The sequence below is a fragment of the Gymnogyps californianus genome, chromosome 12 (assembly GCF_018139145.2).
Source record: "Gymnogyps californianus isolate 813 chromosome 12, ASM1813914v2, whole genome shotgun sequence".
NCBI classification, from domain to species: domain Eukaryota; kingdom Metazoa; phylum Chordata; class Aves; order Accipitriformes; family Cathartidae; genus Gymnogyps; species Gymnogyps californianus.
The window spans coordinates 11,144,420-11,168,692 of NC_059482.1; the positions used below are offsets into that span (position 1 = coordinate 11,144,420).

General features: G+C 35.9%; 1 protein-coding gene across 1 annotated transcript in view; it reads left to right on the forward strand.

The window, feature by feature from the left end:
- The window catches only part of LOC127021056 (transcription initiation factor TFIID subunit 4-like), a 147,302-nt gene that overhangs the window by 97,996 nt on the left and 25,033 nt on the right, over positions 1-24,273 (forward strand). Inside the window, exon 14 of the mRNA XM_050903981.1 lies at positions 4,878-5,000. Within this exon, the coding sequence (XP_050759938.1) occupies positions 4,878-5,000 (123 nt within the window). The remainder of the gene's footprint in view (positions 1-4,877; positions 5,001-24,273) is intronic.

The window sequence follows — 24,273 nt, forward strand, 5'->3', positions numbered from 1 at the left end:
TTAGGTTTTGCCCTCCATTTGGAGTACATTTCGCCTTCCTTTCAAGATGCTTTTTGCTCATGGTTTTGAACAGCTCCTGTCTTTCTGATAAGCAGTGCTGTGCCTCATTTGCTGTTTGACATTCCCTTTTCCTGTGGATTCAGGTGAGCAGGCGAGATTCACTGGGATGTTTGCGTAGTTGACGTTAACAGGCTTTTGTGCTCACTGAAGAGGGAGAATCCTCTGGCAGTACAGATTACAGCCACTGCTAGGCCATTTAATTTTCTGGATTGGAGAAGGTGTTTGACTTGAGATCTGTAGGTGTTCATACCACATATCCAGCATTTGTTTTACAATTGTCTTTCCAGACCAAATTCATACCTTGAACAAATCCATAGAATTTATTCCTCTAGCCATAGCTTCCTTGAATTTACTTTTGGTTTAGTTATCTTGTAGAAAAGTGGAAAATAATCTTCACTGTTCTCTGTGGTTATTATAGTACTAGTTAGAGTAATGGATGAGAGATTTAGTTCTTAAAGAAATCTTGAAAATTAAACTGTACTCATTTGTGAAACAGGTGGTTTCTTCCGGTGGTGTGGGCTGCCACAACTGCCGGTGGAAGTAGAAATCTAAGAAGAAAAACAATTCACTGAGCATATATTCACATCATATATTTATTTATTTGCATCTCAGTGACTATTCTCACAATGGCTTGTAGTGCAGAAAAGGCTTAAAGTAAATGCTTGGTTTCTGTTGCAAAATTATTTACAAAGCATGCCATGAATAAGTGTGTTCTTGGTTTTTGGAAATTATTAAATCTAGATTTTAAGATCTAATGTTGATACTTCAGTTAGACATATGGCTGTCTTCCTTGTGGCATATGGCTTGTGGCACTTCTTTCTGAAATACCTAAATGTATCATAACAAATAATGATCTAAGGAAAACAAACTAAAATTTTAGAACCTCTGTTGTTAGCTTTACTTTAAAGTGGTGAAGTAGTGTTCTTTCTGTAGTTTTAACGTTATGCCACTGTCACAAAGAAGAAAATTTCATTGTGTGAAATAATATTGGTACTTAATTCTTATACTGTACTTTTCATCAAAGGGATCTCTAAGTTAAAGTTGTCGTTAAGTAATGAAATACCTCTCAGTAAGTAAATGGCATGCTAAAAATAAATTGGGATCAGATGAGGAGCAAGGAACAGCATCTCATTTGTAAGCATTTTTCTGTATAATACATTGGAATATTTGTCTGTGTTTTAGATAAATATTTTGACTTTCAAAACAGTTAATTGTTGTTGATTAGTGTGGTTCCGAATGAAGCATTACTTCCTTCCCAGAGGGCAGAGATTTTAAACAAAGATGACAATTGGGGATAATATTTTTGATGAAGAGTCAGATGATGAGTAGGAAAGACACTGGTACAGATAATCTGATGTAGAGTATGAAAAAACAGAAGTATGTGACTTGGAGATGGAAAGAAGAGAAAGTTGGAATGGAGGTACGAAGAAGCCAACAATGGTGGTTAGTCTGCTCTGGGATGTTAAATAACATCCAGGAATCTTGTCAAATGTCTCGCTAGTAAGTATCCATAAACTACAAAGATGTTTTATTGTAAGCAAATTGATAGTTAATAGTGAGTGTGCAAAGATGTTCCCTTAAGCAAACTGGAGTGCACTAACCACTGCAAGATGAAGGCCTCTGTTGGTAATCAGTATCAGGATCATAATTCTTTTGATTATTTTTAAATGTAATTTTATGATCCTCTGCCTTCAGATGAGCTTTGGAAAAAAAAAAATCACCAGTAGTAATTAGTTTTTAAAAGACTGATGAAAATTTGTGTAATATAGTATCTATCAAGTATTTCAGCACTTCAGCCCTTATTTTATAAAGCATCAGGATACTGTGATCTTATTGATGATGCATGTGTGTTTGATGTATTTGATATTTGTTGACCAACATTCATTAAGGTTTACATAAGAAGGTTGTTCCTTTCTGTTGTAGTGTACCAAGGTGCGTAGTGTAAAACCAGTATCAGAAACTGTATTGTGTTTTTGTCTGGAGGTATTGTACCTGGCAGCGTATTCCTTATTTGTATTAAAGTAGTGTCTATTAGTCCCACTGGGGCTCGATTATAAGTAAGGCGTGTAGCAGAGGAGGATCCATGTCTGGAGTGCTTATAGCCTAAATAGACAAGCGGGGTGAGAGGCACAGGGAAGCGAAGGGGGAAAGGTCTTGCCGGTATCACCCAGTGTCAGCAGAACAGAGCCCAGCTCGTTTGGCTCCGTCTGCTGAACCAGGTTTCCTGTCATGTGCTAAATTATAGGTAGTTGAAAATCTTATGCATTTGTTTGGACAATCAGTGCTAGGCTAACACGTTTGTCAAAAATTAGTATGTGATATCAAGAACTGTTTTTAGCTCTTCTCACCGAATAAAAGAGAAAGGACAAAGAACTTGAGGAGTAAATGAGTGCAAACTCTTCTGCAGACTCTTGAATCTATTCCATGTTTTCTTGGGAAAACAGCACCAGACACTTTGCAGGTTTCGAAGTGAGGGCAGGATTTGTCCCACTATGTGGAATTTAGAGAAATGGCATGTTTTGGTTTACAATTTGCATGTGCAAAAATAAAAAAATACTACATTATAGTTCTTAGAGCAACTTTTCAGAGGCACTATGTGTTTATATTGCATGTTGAAACTATCACTGTATATTGCAGTACAGGTCGTATAAAGAGCCAAGTAAGTATTAGCTTACTGTTAGTTTGCAAATGGTGACTTTGGATAAGATACTCATGTAATAACCTTTGCATGATACCAGTTATCTATCAGACTATATTTCTGACCTGCACCTCCCAGGAAACAAATACTTACTCCAGTGCAAAATTTCTTATTCTGTGAAGCCATCCACTTTACAACTTTGTCTGAGATCACTCTGAGCCAGTTGGCCCTCGCTTAAATATTCATCAGACTTCTGATAATTGTGATAACCCTTATAGGCTGGCAAGCATGGCAAATTAGCAAAAAAATGATTGATCTTTTTTTATATGCGGTTTTATCTTCAACCTTTCCTGGATATATGTTATACTATAGTAATAATTTCTTCTCTAAGGTATTTGCCAGTATCTGGATTTGCACATCTATTTACAGTTGCCTTGAAGCCTCATAATTACAATACAGCTGAAATGTCCATTTTCTTTCCCTGACTACAAATAGGGATCAATTGAATTTTAAATGACTGCTTACGGGCTAGCTTCCGATCATGACCTTTGTAAATGATTAGAGCTCACCACTGTTGCTATCTACCTTGAAAGGGTAAGCGGGCAGGTCTGTCTAACTGGCATTTAATCTGGAAGAGAGCCAAAGATATTTGAGCTAAAAACCTAATATGAGTTGGCAAAGAGAAGTATGTATAGACCTTTGCACTATTATTTAGGTATTTTTCTACATTTCTTTTTTGTATTTGGGAAATTCTTTTATCCTGTAGATAAATGAGATGTGTATTTGTAGATAATGTTATATTGAAGTTATGATAATAACTGAAGTTTCAAAATACATAGCATAAAAATGTGAAAAATGGGGTTTCAAACTCTAAATGTACTGAATTTGCTTTTTCTGAAGAACATGAAAATATGTTGCATTGCTAAATGAATAAACCTGAAAAATGCACTCAACAGGATGCATGAAGCAGACTTGCTTTTTCTAGGCGGAAGTGCATGGAGAAAAGATACCATACACTGGTACTTTTTTTGTTTAAACCTCCTTTCCTTTTAACATTGGCCAAGACAGTTCAGGCCCCGTTTCTTTGTGCAATTCACATGTAAGTAATGGCTGAGACACTTCCATCTACACTTGTCAGTGCAGTTTTATTTTAATGAAGAATTGTGCCTGTATCATACACTGGTTTTATTACCACTACTGAATTTCTTGAGGTAGTGTTCTGTGTGTTTCTCTTGAAGTGGGAACAAGTATGACATCAATGGAATTAGAAAACAAACACCTCCTCTGAATTTATTGAAAATTTTGCAAACCCAAAGTTTTGAAATTAACAAGAATGATTACTAAGAGCTATGAATGCTTTTATCTAATTAAAATCATATGCTGTGTTACCTAATCAATTATTCTTGTGTAGTTTTGATGATCAGAATATTTATTAAAGTAATATTGTTCATGGGAATGTGTCTCTTATCATTAACTCTCTAAAAGGATTATACAGTTTATAATGAATATGCGATCTTACCTCTTCATCATGTGGTGGCCAGAGTATTTTCTCTTATTTTCTGTAGCATGCCAGCTTGTTACATAATGCAGCTGGCAGGTTGTTTTCGTAGCCTCAAACTAATCAAATGTGTTGTTACCTAAATCCTAATCCCAGAAAGCAGTTGTAAATTCAGTTTGTAGGGGTTTTGTGTCAGCATTAACTTCTGCTAACGTTTAGATAGAGGTGTTTTATTAATTTAGATATGATTTTTTTGGAAGCAAATATCAAGTATATTTGAAATATTCAAAGTAAATCTGAGATGAAAGAAAATGTTTGAGATATTTTTTGAGGATTTGAATTGGTATTTACACTCTTCATATCAATCTTAAACTAGAGTTGTGTAGTTAGTATATAGTACTTACTGGCTAAGGCAGTTTTCAAGGATAAGGATGGAGTTTTCAAAAACGGTTGAGTTATTTGGAAGCAGAAATCCTGTGGAAAGTCAAGAGAACTTCTGTATCTTCATTATTACGCTACTGCAAGGCTGCATGCTTGAGCTGCTAAAATGTTATTTCTAAGAACAGCAAAGTACTGTTAGGGATTGCTCATGTGTGACTTTTACCTCATGCTTGCAAGTCTCAGAATAACTGTTTGAAATGACAACAGAATAAAAACTAGAGTTTTTTCTCTCTCTAATAGATGCAGCAACAAGAACTTGCACAAATGAGGCAGAGGGATGCCAATCTAACTGCACTGGCAGCTATCGGTCCCCGGAAGAAACGGAAGCTTGATTCACCTGGACTGCTTACCATAGGAGGAGAGGTATATGTCTATACACAGTATAAGAGAAATTATTATTTCAAAACCTAGTAGGAATAACTAGAGATGCTACATGCCAATATTTTCAGTGAACTGTGTAACTTGGAAAAGGTGATGCAAATAACTAAATTAGAAGGACTGTGAGTCCAGTTTATCTTGCCACAGTTAAAATGACATCTTCTCTTAGTTGTGTTTTCAGGTGTTAACTTTCAACAGATAATTAAAGCATATTTTAAAAATAAGTTAAATGTGAAGTATAGGTCTCTCCCTTAAACTGTTCACTGCCTTTATACTGGTTTTCTCCTCTGCATAATTGAAAAGAAAACAGAAAAAAAGAGTAGGGCCTGAAAAAATATCCAAAGAAACATAACTGTAGTCTTGCTTACAGTTTGGACCAAGAGCTTGTAGTAATACCAGTAAGTGTGGTTTTGTGACAAATATGTGTCAAAACTTTTTACAGAATGGCTAGTTTTCCCCTGCAACTGCAAAGGTGAGTTTGTAATCATGCTAAATTTTATGTAATTTTAATAAGAATACTGTGCTCTAGAAGTAGAATCAGATTCATTAGCATGATTCTCCTGTTATCTTAAATGGAGAAGTAGCTATACGACACAATGGAATGCAAAATCATCAAAAGCATGATATGTATTAACCAAGGTGGAGAACTAGGGTAACATGGTTGCATTACCTTGGATAACTCTGTAAAAGTACTGTGTTGTTTAGTACAGATATAGTTGGGCTTCTCTTGTTTCTGCTAAATATGCCTACACAATAGGAGTCAAAGTAATTCTCCCTATTGTATGTCTATTCTGAGGAAAATGCAAACATTTTGTTTTCAATAACTGACTAACAGTTTTGGCTCAGACATTTGACTGTCTAAATGCCAGGCATTTCCAAAGGCCTTTTTGTTTCCCAGTTTGGATAGCTTTTATCTGACTTCTCTGTCTTTTCATGTGCTAAGATTAGTGCTAAAGAATTAGCTGAGCTGGGAATAGAAGTGGATCTTGTTTAAATTCTAAAGTTGACTTATGACTTCAGATATGTAGGAGGTGCTCCCGTTTTCTGGTCAAATTAGTTTCAGACTGAGGGAGCTTCCTGGGTTTTGTGTTGTCCTGTTACATTCCCTTCCTTTCAGTCTCCCTCCTTGTCTTACATTCAGTAAAGAATTCTGTTCTCCTCCGGATGCACCTGTAAGAAATCCTGCAGCAACAGGCCGAAAGAAGCTTTCATTAGAAGCTCAACTGGATAGCAATAGCTTTGGCTTTCACACAAGATTAATTTAAAAATAATTTGAACCTTCTAATAATACATGGATCCCTTCAGATTTTAACAGATGTACATTCCCCGCTTGTCTTTACTTGACCAAAGGGATATTTCTCCTAAGTATCAGAATTTAATTTTTATTGGCTATTACCCCTTTTTAAAAAAAATGATCTTTTTTTAAGCTTTTATAGTTTGATGAATCAAATTGTGGTCACCTTCGGTGAAACATTTTATGCAGAGCTATATGCCTGAATGGGTTATGGTGAACAGCTTCCCTCTCTCTCTAGAAGCTCCTTACTCTCCTGGTACAGTGCTTCAAGGAAAGATAAAGGTGTGTGGCAAATTCCAAAGGCTTCTGGAGATTTTTGTTTCCTTTTGTTGCTCCCCTAGCCCAAATTTTGCTGAACCTCTGTGTTATTCAATTGACAAATTATCCTTGAAGTTTTTGCCGATACATGGATTTCCTGGAGTCATGAATTGTGTGGTGGTTCTGCCAGTACAGACTGAATTGCTCCCATCCCTCTCCTCCTAGCTTCTAACCATCCTGGCAAACTCACATTGGTGACTGGCTGCAAGCTGATTTCAAGGACTTGGATACTGTATCTGGATTATTCAATGTCTTTTCTGGGGATAGGATCTGAAGTATTGTGGAAGCTGTGTCATGCAAGTTGGCTGCTAGAAATTCCCTCTTTCTGTTGTTCTTCTGAGCTACTTATTAAGGCTGCTATGCAGAAATAAACTCAACTCCTCAAAAATGTTTCACTCTAAAAAGGTACTGGAAATTTGCATTGTTTGTCTGAGACTATCTGATTTCTCTTCTTTGGATTTCTGGAGAACAACATAGAAAACTGTAAGACGACTATGTCCTGTCCTACAGACATCCCCTTAGCCCAATTCCACCTTCAGATGTCTGACTTCCACTATGGTCTATGACACTCTGATTTCTCTAAGCAATTTCTAAGCTTCTTAAGTCCTTGCTACTGATAATCTCTGTTTGCAAGGTCTGACTTGGCAAGAGCTTTCTTGGCCTGCCCTTTTTTTTTTTTTGTCAAAACATCCAGTTTTTGTCATTGAAGTTGCTGGTCTCCTCATTAATCTTTTTTGACATACATGTCTGCTTTTGTTGCAGCTGGGACACTGCATGTTTGCTGATCCAAAGAGATATAATTTACAAATCATCCCACCCCTGCATGTTACATTTTTTCCTTTTCTGAACTAACTCGTTTGATATTTTACTTAGTTGCATTGGCCGTTTTTTTCAATGAGAAGTGTTGGATTTCAGTCCAACTTCTTGGTTCAACAGAAATACTAGCTCGCAATTTCTCTTTGGAAATTGGATCTTTTTAATAATACCCTTTTGATCTGAGCAGGAGGTCAATTTAGGGAGTAGTGATGGTTATTTTGCTTAAGAGAAAAAGTTGATGGAAAAGCTTAGTGTTTCTGTGATCGAGTACTGTTTGTTGTATACAGAGAAACAGCTCTTATACAGCTTTTATAAATGTGAAAAAGCTTGTGCTCATAATTGCAAATATTTTTCCACCAGCACTTTGTTCAAGAGTGTTTTCTTTAAACTTGTTCTCTGTCTCACATTGCCAGGGCTCATTTGGACTTCTTTGCTTGTTTTCAAGCCATAGCTAAATAGACTTTTTTTCGGATGGCAGGATTAGCTTAAGTTACCAAGGCCAGGCCCCTCATTTGCCTCTTCTGTACTAGTATGTCTGGTTTTTTTGATTACTTTTACCTGGGGAGATGGAAAATTAGCAGTTTTGGAGTGAGGTTATTTTTACATCATATATGTTCTTTGATTCGCTTCCCCATGCAGCCATACAAAAAATTCCTTTCCAAAAAATGGGAAAAAAGATTTTACAGAAAAGTGGATGAGCAGGGGCTAGACATCCTCAAATAACACTGCCACCAAATGTGTAACTAGTTTCAGACTGTGAGTACACAGCAGCCTGAACTAATCTGACTGCGATCTCTATCCCAATCCCTAGTAGTGCATTCCTGCCCCTTCCCTTTTATTGGCTCTGGCTCTTGTGTACCCTGTGCTAACCCATTTCCATTTGATAAATTGGCAGAAAACTAACCTAACAACAATAAAAAGTGAACAGTTTCTGCTTAGCTTGCTGAAGTAGTTTGGCCTAGAGCCCAGTGAGCACTGGAAAAGGAACTTACAACAAGGCAGAGATAGCAAACTTGAGATCACCTGCTCTTCATTCGCTTTCTTTTTAGTATCTTTCTTGTCTTCTTGTATTTTAGATAACCTGCCTAAAACACAGCTTCCTCTGTAGCAGCCAGCAGCATATCAGTAATTCAGCCTACTTATTATTATAATGTGGTTTCGATCAAGAGTGAAAGAGAAGGGGTAAAAAGAAATGAGATACCTTTGGAAAAATTCAGCTCCTCTGCCTTGCAGAGTTGAAAATATTGCATTTGCAGAATTTTCTAGTTTTTTAAATTTATTTAATGCTACTAGACAAAATTATTGGAAAATATCTTTAAATGTTACTGCTTTTTGGAATTTAATGCATGATTGTCAAGTTAGGTATCTAACAATCCTGAACTACGTTATGCATTTAGCAGCAGGACTACCTAATTCTTATTTGCTGTGTGGGTCCTGTTAATGCTTGTGTTGGTACACAGCAGTGGATGGCAAAGGTAGGGCAGTGGATGACATATACAGGAAAGGAAAGACAGCAACCACTTAAGCTCTTGAGTTAGTATCCTTAAGCACCTCTAATGTCAGATTAAAAATAATAAATTTTGGGTTGCTTTTGTTTACCTTATGGATTTTGAATCTATTAATTTCACATTTTTAAGCTTTTTTCTTGAATTATAAGGCTTTTAAGAATCAGGATTAAAAATTGTTTTTGTTTATGAAATAGATATTTTCATGTAATTGTAAGAGTTAAAGCTTTAAGAAAAGCATTAACCATCACCAGACTAGGTCAGGCAGCTTTACAAGTTAAATATTTGAGTAGTGCTAAGGTGGCACGAATGCAGAATTTGCATATTTCAAAGTTCCTCATTTTTTACTATGGAATTAAAGTGTAGAGGTTAAATGCGAGTATTTTTCTGTATTTAATAATAATTAAATAATTTGGCTTTTCATCAAGACCTATGGCTAGTATCCCAAAATACATAAATACAGAGTATATGTTTGAAATATCTGAGGGTATAATTTGTTTAAATATCAAGTGAAAGCCCTCTCCTGGTACTTGCTGGCACAGATGGTTTTTGAATACTGAGCTTCCAAAGGCAGCTTCAGGGCTAGTTCAGTGAATCACTGCTTATTGAAGACAGTCATTTTAGGGATAAGAAAAAACCCTCTTTCTCACATAGTGGAAGAGCAGTCATCTTAAGAATATTCAGCAAACTATCCCAAACACCATCTTCCAAAATTTGCAGGACCATATGTTGGGCCACTGCTCAAGGGAGATCTGATACTTTGTGTCTTTTCTTATCCAGTATATTCCAACCATTATATTAGTCTAGAAGGATAATGTTCTGGCACACCTGGAAAGTCCCAAAACAACTACAGTTAAAACAGTGATGTTTTGTGTAGAGAAAAGCTAATTACTAAAGTGATTGTGAAGTGTATTTTGGGTACGAGGCACCACATTTTTTTAATTAAATTCATCTTTCAGATGGTATAATTTGAGCATTTTAAAGCTGTTTTCATGTTAAGGTTTTGTATAAAACATGATAAAGGTTCTGGTTTGAGACTTGGAAATCTGTGTTATACCAGAGTCTTCCAAATGCACACATAGAAAAGTTACTTAATATTCCTCTCTAACAGATCTTTATACTACTATAATTCCTGATTTCTAAGTGGAAATGTAAGGATGAATTCATGATTATTTGGGAGGCACTTGGGTACTGTGATGTAGTTGGGAAAAAGTACTTTTGACTAGTCTCTTTTTAGTTATCCAGGACTGAATGTGATTAATTTGTTTGCACACATTACAGCTGGCATTCTCACTTCATGCTTGGGTTATCCGTAGACATTTCAGCACCCCCTGCAATTATTCCTCAAATCTGTTGTTAATATTTTAACAATATTAAGAAGAAATCAAGATACTAGGTAATTTTATCTTTGGAATGGGTCAGACGTGATAAAAAAGTATGACAGAGCTATCTCTTAGAAAACCTGGCCTTGTTTCCTTCCTTTTTTGCCCTTTTAAAGAAAAAGAAATATATAGTGTGTGTTGCAGAAGTCTTTGTTACAGAAGAGTTGTGCATTGGGTTCTCTCCAAAGTGTCTACTCAACAAATATCATGCAGATTTAGAAGTTCATGAATCAGCCAACATAACTGTGAGGCATAACTGCTTCTGACAGATCTGAAAGAATTAGAACCAATGAATAGTCTTTTATTTTGGGGAAAAACACCAGTCAGTGGGATTGCCATGCTCTGAGCAAATCTTTAGGCTATTCCCTCACCTTTTTGGAACTAAAGTAATTTTATGGCATCCACTTTCAAAGATCCTTGGAATGACTTGTTCTACAACTCAAGTCTCAGCTTGGTCTTCGTACTGTATAGTTGGCTCTTGATAAATTACTTTTTGTTTTAAGTGGTCAAGATATGTTTAGAAAGCACTGGAATTTAAAGATCCTTTACACTTGTTAAGCTTGAGTTATGTGAAAGCAGGTACAATAGACCAGAACACCTTTTGCAAGTGTTTATGGTCCAAGAAGTTAAAGCTTGCTTTTTGCGCTTTTAAACCTGAGCAGAACAGGAGGAATTTTTATGATTTATTGTATCATTGCCTTTTCAAGCACTCTCTGCTCCATGTATCACTGACATGATAGAATGCAGTGGTTATCTCAGACCTGTTTTGATGTAGGATGTCACTGCTGCTGACAGTTATGATTTCATTTGAAGTATCCCAAAACTATCAGTTAAATATATGGGTTTGAGTTTTCAAGGAGACAGAAGAAAGTTAAGGAGTCTGTCCTTATAATTTTTTAATGGAATTACATGCATACTACTTTATGAATCTTTGAAAATCTCAAGTTTAGCTTCAGCTTCTCTGGCTTGTTTTACTTCCTGTTTTCAAAAGTCAAATAAATATTAAAATAATTCACAAGAAATGTGTTAATATCTATTTGAAAATCAGTCTTTTGAAACACTATATAGATGTTCTCCTAATTAATAGTTGCAACTATTTTTCTCATTCTTAAATAAATGAGATTTCAATTTAAAAATAAATTGCCCCAATGATTAATTTCCATTTTTAAAAATTTAATTTCAAACTGTTTTTTAGCCCATGACAAACACATTCTATTTTTTTAGAATTCTGGTTTTATTTTGTGAAACAAGATTTGTAAACATTACTGCATTTTACAGACTGAGAAATAAAAAGTAGGGAGGCATTAAAGATGATGGATAATGCTGTGTTTACATTGATGATTAATAATTATAATTTGGAGTGAATGTATAGAAATACATTTCTGTGCCTGTTGCAAAGAGGCAGGAATACAGACAGTGAGTCAGGAGGCAGTAGAACAATTTTGCATGGATCTCAGTTGACAGGAGGAAAAAGCCAGGCAGCAATGCAAGAAAATACAAAGTGGCTCTGTGCCAGCAAAAACATTCTTTTTTCACTAGTAGAACAGGTTTGCATACTGTGTGTATTCCTTTGATCTATGTAACACAAAATATTCTGACAGAGGTTCAGTGATATTAATCATTTTTTCTTATTGGCCAAGACAAATTTGATTTTTACTTCATTTGGAGATGGAAATGGTACTTGATCCCACCTGAGTGCATGATGTTGATCTAGCACATAGGAGGAGACCATTAGAGCATTTCTTTCTCTGCTTTTCAAAAGTTTCTTACTGGAGTCTTAAATAGCGTTTTGTTGGGTTTTTTAATTAAAATCCTACTCCTTGGTTAAAAAAGGAAAAAAATTATTGCATTTTTAAAAATAAAATATTTTTATCAATGTGGTAATATTAAATACAGTCTTTTTATTTATGATATTTTATAAATATAGTGTGTGCAGCTTATTAGCATGGAAAATGAGAACTTGGCAAAATGGCTTTTGAGTAGTTAATAGTTCATCCATTATTTGTCAATCCCTATAGAGGTCTGCTGCTGTAACTGTGAGAGTATTGTTTTTCTTCTTGCAAAAGGCAGCTACCTTGAGGATTTGTGGGGACAGAGGGTATGTGAACTTGCTTTTTGTTTTTTGTTTGGGGTTGGGTTTGGGTTGGGTTTTTCTGTCTTTTCAATTGTATTCTCCATTTGTCTTCCTGATTTTCAGACACTGAAGGATAAAATATATTTTGTAGCCTCTGTTTTTCTCATACTTATAATTCCAGGATTTTTCTTTCTTCTGGCTAAATAAAACTGATAAGACTAAGAGAAAGAAAATCTGAAAGGGTCTAGCTGAGGGTTTGTCAAAATTGACTGGAGTCTCTCCATTGACTTCAGAAGGTAAGGCCCAAGGTGCTATGACATTTTTAGATGTCAGTGAAAATAATTTTTAAAACCTGACCAGAGAATTTCCAAGGTGTAACTTTTCAACATATACATGGAAAGATTTAGACCTGTGTCTTAAAGTGGCAATGTTTCCCTTTTAATTGACCCTCCTCTAGAAGAGTCAGATGAATCATCAAGTAGATTAATTTCGTTCTCCCTTCCATCCCATTAAATGCCAGATAAATTTTGTGGAATTTTTTTTTTTCTTTTTGCCTAAAAAATCCTTTTCTGAAGCTAAGGTTTTGAAAAGTCTAAAGAACTTGAAATTTATTAGGATGCCCAATCTTGGGTATTTCCAGCCTGATTCTTTACAGGAAGTCAACTAATATATTGGTCATACAGAGAGTGACAATTAGGGTAACAGTAATTTAACGTTTTAGTTTACCCTCAGCCTTTAGGCAAACAGTCTTGAACTTCAAGGGAATCCTGTTGCCAGCTCCTAATGTAAACACCTTACCTAGAAGTACTGAACAGAACTTTTTGTTATTTTACCTGATGTAAATTGTAGAACCAAACCGTTGTCCAAGCCCCCTCCCAAACAACAGTATCTAAACTCTGCTTCTGTTAAGTCTTGACTATTTCAGAAAACCTCTTCTTACGGGGTAATTAAGTCTATCTGGGAGTCTTTTTTACATTTCATAATGTAAGATAGAGATACAGATTCATAATGTAAGACAATCAGACAAGCTCCTCTTTCTTGAAAATGTGAAGTTATCTGTACAAGCTTTCTAAAGTCTTGCAGGAGCTCTGTATTGATGCTCTTTAAATGGATCTTGCCACCACTATGCATTATGCTGCAGTTGAATGTTGCCTTACAATATTCTGTTGATAAGAAAAGGAAAGGTTCTTGAATTAAAAAAAAAAAAAAAAAGCCTGACAGATACACGTTTCATTCAGAACTTGCTGTCTTATTTTGTAGTAAAAAGTTATCCCTTCATTTTAAGTAGTTCAAATCGAAAAAAAGCTCAGTGTGTAAGAAAGAGCAATGAAGACAGGAAACCTTTCATGGTTTCCTTTTACCACATGCCAGTCTTCCAAGATTGTACTGTAAGTCTGAATGGTTTGTTTATCAGTCTGGGAGTATTTAGTGTGTGCATATTATTCATATGTATATGTGCACAAATTTTAGAGTCAGGTCCTTACTACAGGTTTCATAAGTGATGTTATTATGAAATGACACAGTATCAGCAGTTTGTGGTGCAGGCAAATTTATTGTGATGAACTTTGCTGTTCAATGAACGTGATGTATTTTTAGTCCCTATGGTCTATTCTGTATTGTTAAGAGTATTTTGAGCAAACACTTGTTTAATTTGGAAATGAATGTTCACACTTCTTCCACATACGTTGACCAGTCTCCTACTGTCCACATTCCTTTTCCAGAATTTGGCTGAAATTTGCCAATGATAAAATTCAAAGGTGTGGCTCAAATATTTAAACTCTGAGCCTAAAGTAGCCTTTCAGCTTTGTTAAAAACTGTTTACAGGTGTACCTGAACAGTGTGTATTGCACATCCTTTCTTTGTAAAAGAGTAAGTAAAATGGGTCCTTGGCCGTATTCAAGAGAAGTTAAGCATTTGAGCTCCAAACCTGCAAGGACATGTGCACATGCTTAACTTTAAGCACAGTAGTTAGTTTGTTTGAAGTTAGTAACGTGCCTCGTGTAGTTCATTAATTACATGCAATAAGCTTTTGTTGGATCACTGTGTATGTTAGTGTTCCTGTCAATCTCCTTGTGTTTCCTACTGCACGAACTCAGGTTTGCTAATCTGTAACTGATTCTGATGTAAGAAATGCTTTATTTCTCTTTTTTCCAATGGTAAAAACTGGGTTTTCTTTCTAGAAATTGGCATATTGCTTGCTTTTGAAAAGTCTCATGTTATTTGACCACAAAAGTGTTTGGGACTATCAGTGTGTGTTAAATGCAGGTTTATGAAGTTTCCCAATGTGTCTTGAATATTACAGGCTGTATTTTGCTTTCAAAGAAATAATATAGTAAAAATATCTGGTAGTGGGATCTTCATCTTGTTCCTTTTGTTACATACTCTGTTCTAGTGAGTGACTAGGAAAAAAGGGGGTTTTGTTTTTCTTTTGCCTGGAGTCAAACAGGAGCATGCTGGTTAAAGGGATTCTGTGGGGGAGTTGGGCTGGAGAGGGCCTGAGGGAACTCAGAGAGACATCTACCACCAGCAGCTTGTCTGTGCTAGCTAATTATAGCTAGGGTACTGTTTACTTTAGTGGTATACTCCTTATTTATTAGTTACTTAGTTACTGCTTGCCTTCAAGTTACAGGCTTGCAGCCAGTTGCTGCAGGGGAGGTGCAATAGGAAGGGAAGGGCATCATGCAGTAGTGCAAATCGCAGCTCCCCAACCTTGGCATGTTTTTTTACACTGTTTTTTTGTTGTTTTTTTTTTTTTTTTTAAATATAGACAATGGGGGAGACAGTCACAAAGAAAAGCAGACAAGTTAAAAAATGGGAACAACTTAAGGACATTTTTTACAGTCTAAAGGGACTATGGTGATAAAATTATCATGAGTATCTCCATGACATCAATCAAACTGGGTTTTTTCCCTCCTTTTCCTCCTGTCTTTGGAGCAAAATCTCACTTTTTGGTCTATGTGAAGTTACATTGATTTGAATAAAATTATGATTTTTATACCGTTTTTTAACTGGTACTGCTTTGTGGGAATCTGGAGTTATTTTCACGGGGCAGTTTCGCTAACTGGTAAGTTAGTTTTGTATCAGCAGTTTTCCAAGCATGAGTGACTCCACACACACATATTCCACATCGTTAGCTAAAATTAAGTTAAACTATTAGAAAGATTGTGTATGGAAACCCTAGGTCATTTAAGAGACCAAGTCCTTAGGAGTCAGACTCCTAGGCCATTGAACCACTTTGGGAAATCTTACCCTAATTCACCCTCTCATTTTTATGATGAGCTTTGAGCAGGGCCCGTGGATTTAGCTATCTGAAGGAGGTAGTGCAGTAGACCTGTTTCCACTGCTAGTTCTGCTGTTGCTTTTGTTATTCTATTTGTAGTAATCTTGGTATAATAATTATCTCAGCAAACAAAAGGACAAAGAACAGTAGTGTTGTATGGGGAGACGAAGAGAATGATGAGATTTTCTGCAACTGTGTTTGAGAAAGTAGAAGGTATCATAAATGGTGATTTCCATGCTTTAGCAGCATGGAAATAGTGTTGGCCCATGCTGTAATTATCAATAAAAAAAGATATTTCTCCAATCTTTTTGAGCATGACAGTCTCTTGCAAAGCCAGAAGCATAACAAGAGCTGAACCTCTGTATGATGGACCAATTACTGAACAATTTAGAGGAAGCTCTGTTAGGAGAATGAGCATACTGTAAGATCCATTAAAAAGGCAAAGTTTCTATCTCCAAAGGAGAAGGTAGGGAATAAAAGGAGCACAACAGGTTAAAGAGCCTTGGCCAAAGAAGTGAGTACCCCTAGGCAGACAGCATCTCTAATCAGTGGTAGTGGTACTAGCTCTGAGGGGAGGGAAATTCAGGCTGGTGCTCTCATGTAACATTAAAAAGGACAAGCAGTCTGTCAGGGGAAACAGTCATTGGCGTGGGATTTCTTCTCTTGATCAAAAAGACAGCAGCACTGCAGCCTGCTTTATCTATAGGGGAGGTGTTGGCAGAGGGCATTTTTTTCCCAGGCCATACCACTGGCCTGTGATACGTTTTTCCCAAGCCATAAAAGAAGCAACCTATATTTCTCTTTTTAGCAAGGTTTTGTTAATCCTTCTTTTTCTTCATTTGTTTTCATTTTTATGCTATTACAATTTTAAAAAAAAATTAAGAAACATCTTTACAAAGCAGAAAGTGAGCTAGGTCTGATGGACCTGGAAAATGTTCCTGGTGCTTGTCTCCAAAGCCAAAATTAATTTTCTCATCTCTATAAGTAATTCTTTATGAATAACATAAAATGCAAGTTCAGTACGTTGTTTCCCCTTCCCTCATTTAACTAAGCTTCAAATTACAGTCTTCTCAACCTCCCCCCCCCCGGACAACATTGACAGCCATAAGTCTGTTGCCTTTTGGTAAAACCTATGTTGCCAGAAAATTCTTTTATCAAAAGACGTTATCCTCAGCTGTAACTACAATGAGATGGGATGAATTTTATGCTGCTGTTGACTTAGCTTTTATCTTACTAAGTAACAGAACAAATCTCTATTGAAGAACTGCAGCTACTGTTCCTAGCATTGTTGTCAGCTATGCAGGTAGTCTAAGTAATAATAATTGCCAGTGATGTTGGGGGCGGGGGGGAATCAAGATTTCAAGTATTCTTTTCATTTCATAATATACCTTAAATAACTTAGAACCAATATGGAAGGGCTTCTAGAAGAAGAAAATTAAAATAGAAAGTAGGTTTTCTCTGTTTGAAGAAATTGTAAACAAAAATTGCATCTTTGGAAATATTTGACATCAGTGTCTCATTTCTTGATTGAGAATCCAGAAGAAGAATTATTTTATTTACTTCAAGAAGTACTTTGAGTCTGAATCTTCAATGAGTTACTTCTTAGTATTGCAAAATGTTCATTCATTTGATGAGCTTACCTGTAGTGGGACATGGTCTGTGGCTTTTCTTGGTTAAAGGCAAGAAGAATTACAACAGGAGATCTGATTCCATCCCAAATTGTAATTTTCAGTTTTGAGCATCTGTCAGTGTCCAAATCACTTAAGCAATAATACAGTATTTTAGAAAACTCTTAATGAAGAGTGTCCAGAGTAAAGTCTTAAAGTAATAGGCTAGAGTCAATTCTGTTTGTGTTGACTCTGGTGTCTACATAATCAAGTGTATAGATTGTGTATGTTGTGCATTTCAGTTTAACATCTGATCAGTTTGCAGCAATTAATGAAAGTTAAGAATGCTTAATGAACATTTTAATGCTTTTTAGTTGACATTCTTGATATGTACTGGAGACTCCAAAGTTCCAAGTGTCTTTAGAAGTCTCTACCTAGATCTAGCTTGTGGTCCATTAGTTGATGTTATTCACAGTATTTATTTTAGCTATAGTGATTAATAAGTCAGTCTGACCTATTGGGGTTTCTTTTCTGCAGCGCCATATATAAAAAATGTAATGTGATCCATAATTCAGCTTGTTCAGCCTACATTGAGCAGTAAATCCTGGTTGGTCTGAAGTCAAACGGATTTTTTACACTAGCTCTACTGAGATACAAGGTTTTCTGGACTTCAGACAACTTTTAAAAGGTTATATATTGCCTTTTAAGCCATTTATCCTGGTGGTGATCAAGACCAATTACTTTTTAACATAATTTTCTATACTTCTGCCCTTAATATATAAGTATTACACACTGCTGTGGTGAATTTATTAAATGGTACTAAGTGCATAGGTGGGAGATAGCAAACCTGTGTTTCTTGTCAAAATGTTTCTCCAACTACAGATCCTACAAAATTAGATTTTTGTTTTTCTTATTTAAGTGACGAATTTAACGTAAGTCTTCTAATTTCAAAATAATTCTTTAACAAGGCCATATCATCTCTAACTTGCTTCTGAGTTATTTCATTAGACTATATATTGAGAGTCATTGCTTTTTAAGTTAAACATGTAATCATATAAATGTTAACAAAAATTATGTACTTTAAGGCTTTCAGAGGTATCTTTTTGTCTCCAGCATTCAATTGTTATATCTGAGAAGCTCTTTTCTGAAGAATTCTGATTTGTACTGAATTTCTGATACAGTTTTCCTCCAGAAAAACAAAACAAAACCAAAAGGAACTGTCGTGGTTTAACCCCAGTCAGCAGTTCATTAATAGCTTTTTCTACCCTCTCTGCTCTCTCCCTCTCAAGACAAAGCTACCTGACTTATGTCTGGTTAGAATGAGCATCACGTAAAACAGACAAATCAAGCTGTGTCAGATTAATCCTCCTTAAGCGGCTTACACTCCAGTTACATAGAAGGACACCATAACATGGAGAAGTTGTTCAGAACTGACACCAAACTAGAGATTGCACATCAAAGAAAATGCTTTACCTACCTATTTTGAAGTCTACCCTTTAGTGTGAATTGTTCTTCTAGATCTGATAATAGAACACTTCTGGCTGGCTGTGCCGTATCATCTTGACGTTTGGAATACAGATACATGAGAAGCATGTCATGTTAACAGAACACTACAACAGTCATACTTTGTCTCAATTGATGGGGGAATTGCAGCATACAGAGTAATTCATGTTGACAGTAAGAACTTGCAGATAGGCAGCCTAAAATGGTGAAATCATTGTAGTAATTTATTTAACTGGTTGAATGGCCATAGCAGATTGGTCGAGCCAGCCAAATCAAAGAGACTCTGAAGGAGGTATCTTCTCTACTGCAATTTTTAAGATTACTTTGTGGCTGGCTTATATATCTTTGGAATACATATATTTTTATCTTTGAATACATATACTAATATCAAAGTTAGTAGTAATTGATAAAATATTAAGTACATCTTTTCACCTCTGTTGTTCAGACATATGAAGGTATTCTTTTCATGGTTACATTTTGAGGAAAAATATTGAAAAGAAGGCAATCATATAATTGAAAATAAACCCCTTGAATTTTTATTTGTATTTCATTCTCCTTAGAAGAATGTGTTAGCAACTTGTGTAGTTTCACATCTTGTTTTAATTAATTCACAAAATGTTTTCTGATTGCTTGTTATCGTGTGTTTTTAAGTCTTTTATCCATGACAAAAATCAGATTTTTGTCTACAGAAATTAGATAAAGATGAGAGTTTACAGGAGGAGCTGCCTAAAGTACTTAAACAATACTATTTATTAAAGAATCTCTTTTTAAGTTTTATTTCCTGTTTATTTTTTTTCTTTTGCAAGTTGGTACTATACTTTTCCCACTTACACTTTAAGAGTGTAAATTCTTTTGATGTGTATTAGCTGCAGCATTATTTTACCTAGTTACAAGAGGGATGTGGCAACCTGGGTCCATAAGTCTAATGCAGTGGCACCCCTAGGTGAAGAACAAGACAGATGATATTTTTGTCACTGCATTTTGTTTGCAGGTAGAGCCAGCTCCTTTTGCCTAAGTGTGACAGTCTAAGCTATCTTCTTGCAGTTTTTGTTCATACAGGACAATGGTGGGTTCGAATGAGAGAGGGAAGCCTGTTGGTCTGGCAGTATTTTTGATGCATTATTATTTTTCTCCGAAGCACCTGATTCCATAGTCAACCCTGTGTATTTATTATTAGAGGCAATTGGCTATGAGAGACAGACCTGGGAGCACCTCCTGTTCTTGACTTTAACCAAACCCTAACTAATCACCTACATTTATATATTTTCTTCGAACTTAATTTCAACAAGTTTTAGTCATACCCTCTAGGATCTCCATAATACAATTCTGTAGGTACAGCAAATTCTTTAAATCGCCGTTAGCAGCAGAGCACACAGGCATGTTACAGACTTTAAGCACCAGAGACCTAAGTCTGTAGAGAGAAATATGCTTTGAGTATTACCCATATAAAAAAAGAGATATCCCAAACTTTGCATTTAAAAATATTTCTCTGAAGTGTCTCTTTCAGTATAAATGCTGATGTGCGTTGGCATTAAGCGATTGTATAGAGAATGCTCTGTAGCCCAGTAGGACGGGAATTCTTCCATTGTCAGTCTGGCTCTGCTTCTGTCTGTGGCTTACTGTAGTTGGCTTTATCTTATGTGCTCTTATCTTGTTCATTGCTATTCATAACCCATACTTTTGTGAAGATGGGCCTTTATTCATAAGAAATATTTGCCAAGTTCCTTGTTCCTTTATGTAAAGGAACAATAAATACTATTTGAACATATATACCTTTGATTCGTTTTCATTCTCGGTTTAATTATGCAGTGTGTATTTTAGACACATGTGTCTGATTCTTGCCTTGTATTAATTTGCCGTTGCATGTTAACAAGCATGAAAAGAAAGCAAGCAAAAACAGTACTGCTTGCTAGGTACAGGGATGTTTCGGGCCATCTGTATGTTCTGGTGATAGGCCTGCTTCAGAAGAAGGCGATAGCCAGGTGGTTCTGAGTTTCTGGATAATTTAAGGAAATCACCTCCAAAGACGTAGAAGATGAAAGTTTGGCAAGTCCTCAGCGGTATGAGAAAAGAGGCCTCTGACCTCAGAATTCCATGACTATGGAATTCTATGGACTAGAATTAAAATGTTCCAAACCTCTTCCTTTAGTTATTCAAGCAGTTGCAGTTGAGCTGACCTATGTGATAGGTAAGGGAGAAGTAATTACTAAGAATTCACAAAGCAAATGAAAGGTGCATGGATCTGGGATTTATAGTCTGATACGCTGCTGCACAGGTACTGTTTAAGGTTACCATTTCTGATTGAAGTCTCTTTCCCCTTTGTATGAAAGCAGCATAATTAATCAGGCTGTAATGAATTCAGGTACTGCCAGTTTGTCACCTCAAGAGAGAAGTTACCAGAGCAGGCTGAAATCCAATTGAAAATATGGTTGCGATTAGTATTTAGTATTTAAAGAACTGTTTTAACATGTGTAGTGTAACAGTAGACACCTTTTGATAAGGTTGGGAAATGTGTGTTGTATGGCTTGATATATACCTCCAAAAATAAGTGGAATGATCCAAAATTCTCCTGCACATTCAAGATGAAAAAAATACTATTTTACAATGCGTTTTACAGATTGGAAAGGGAATACTTCATATCTAGATAAGGCGTCTGCAGCTCTAAGTATTATCTGATTTGTATATTTATTTTTGTCTTTATTAACAAAAATCTCAGCTCGTTTCAGTGTGAAAGTTGAGTCAGGCATAATCTATTCACTCAAAATCAAGAATCACCAAACAAAACAATGTTTTGGCTTGTGGTTTAATTTGTTACTCTTAGTGATCTCTTACAAGCGTTATTTGAACAAAGATGTTTTTGGTGCTGCGCATATTTTAAGTTATGGGAGATCTATATCATTGTTGTTGGTGCTGTTTTCAAATGTCAGTGCTATTGTCAGTCCTATCTGTAGTTCAGTAGGAAAATTCTATGGGTGTTTTTGTTACAAAAAAAAAATCAGGTTTTAGGCATTGCTTTATTTGCTTAGGTGACTTTTAAAATGCTTTTTATTTATATTATTGGGGGAGATTTTATTTTAGCAGTTACTGTTTTCTAGGGTTTCGGAAAGACAATCACAGTGCAAGCAACTACACTAGTTGCCATCCGTATGACTTCTTACAGAGGTCGCCACCATGAATGACAGCGGAATGGTTCGTGCAAGTGCACTCACTTTGGACAAAATCAACTGGATTGTTCTAAATAATGTAAATAGGTGGTATGGGTTCGACGGGCTGATATTGCCTGGAGTGAATTAGGGAGCACTCATACAAGCTACTCTGCTGGCAGATCTTCAGGATAATAACTTCAGCAGGGGGCAGTGAGGAGCAGCTGGGGGGCATAAAGCCTTTGATCAGCACAGCTGGATCCAAAGCTAACATCTGTCTGTAGTCTTAGACTCTACACTTTTGTTAATACTGTGAGCTGTATTTGCATTTGTTAGATTATTTTGGTAACAGTACTTTCCTGTCTCTAGTGTTCCATTTCTTTCCATAATCCCCTCTCACAGCAAAATCAGTATTGGCAATTCAGAAGAAATAGAACAATTATCTTGATGTAACCCTTTAACAATTATTAACTTTCCTATACTTTTCTAGCAGTGGTTATACGTGTAAGTCTCAGTAAAGAGCAGCTGTGAAATTAAAATACAGGAATTACAGAAAGAAGCTGTTTAGTTGCACTGCGATTGCCATCAAAGAGTGTACTCACTCTTTCTCTCTCAGAACTGAGGAGTCGTCGTCCATGTGCCCGTATACTTAGGATATTTCAGGTGCCTACAGTTATGAAGCTCCTCTGTGCCTGTGAGGAAGTGAATGGCTGATGGGAGGACAAGAGGTTTGAATTTACAGGCCAATGCACGCTTGACCATAACTGAGTTGATTATAAACATCCTTACAATAATTTAATGACAGTTTAAACAACACAGGGAGGAGAAGCTTAGATTAAAAAAAGTGGTGTTGTGAAGTAGCAGTCTTCATATCTATTAAGCTTCCCTACATACACTTATTCACGTCTTTCCCTTTTCTTACATGTTCTCTGTATGCTTCAGAGAAACAAATCTTGTAAACATTTGCTTATTTTTGGCATGGAATAATAAAGCAGATAGGTGTCACATGAATGATTGTGACACTTGTACAAATGTCTGTGAGCTCAAACAGGACAGGCAAATTATGTTTTGACCCATTAACTATAGCTCTCAGGTAGAAAAAAAAAATGTCAGCTTATCTAAATACTTCAATTCAAGCAAGCACTTCAGACTTAAAAATGTGGCAAAATCATACCCTCTAAGATTAATAGTTTGTCTGCATATTAAAAGCATGTTAAGATGCATCATTCCATCCTCAGTTTACTGAAAAATTGCAGCTTTGAGTGGATGACAGGGAGGAAAATCAAGCTGAGTGTTTTGATTCCTTTTCATACAGATACAGACCATCATTTTGCCATTCCTACTGCTTATCCATTTAACTCCAATACTGTGGAAGAGAATGGTGAAGGCTTTGGATATGTCATTCTTTGGCATTATCAACTTCTCAAATTTACTTTCAACACATAGTGTTGTGTTACGGTTCTGGGATGGTAGTAAGAAGTTTTCTGCAACATAGTAAATATGGCTGTCTCTCCATAAATGAATAAGTGGGGTAGCCTGGTTGTGGGGCTCAGATGTGATGCTGCAAATAATTTATTATTTATTATTATTGATGTTGAAAACTTTTTAATTTGAAAGAGATTTTTTAAAGAAACTGGACTGTGTAAATTCTGCCATGTCTCAAAATAATTCCAATTTATTGTTATTTCCTTTTTAGTGTAGGTGTTTATGTAGTTACATTACCATATTGCAGTCTAATGGCATGTGAATTTTTCCAGCCAACTCCCAGTAGTCTTATGCTAGAAGGATCATTCGGTACCTGTGTGTTGCAGTAACTCAAGATCCCTATCTTTTGCCTTTGTTTCCTGTCTTCTTCCTTACCTTAGCTTTCCTTACCTATTCTCTTTTTTCAAATAAGGAAAAAAAATTAAATCAAGGCAATTTTTCTTAATGCTAGAATTCATTTCCCAGAATTGAGACCTCCCTTGTGAAACATTTTTTTGAAAATTGTATTAATGTTAATGAATTCGCTGTTACTTGGTTTTGATTATATAGTTGATAATATGATAATACAGCTCAAGAATTTAGGACAAAGAATAAAAGTTTTAAGTATTCATGTACTCTTAATTTGAGCATTCTAATGGGTCCTCAAAGTGTAACCTTTTATTAATGAGAATATTTTGGAACAAGATTAGCAGTCTGTAGCAAGTAATAAACAGGCTGAATGTACATTTGTGTAGACCTCTTTAATATGAACGAGGAAATGAGGTTGGATCTGCTTAGCTAGGAGATAAAAAGCCCATCTAAGTTAAAAGGCATAATAGGAGGAAAAAGTGAGGCACAGGTTTAGAATGAAA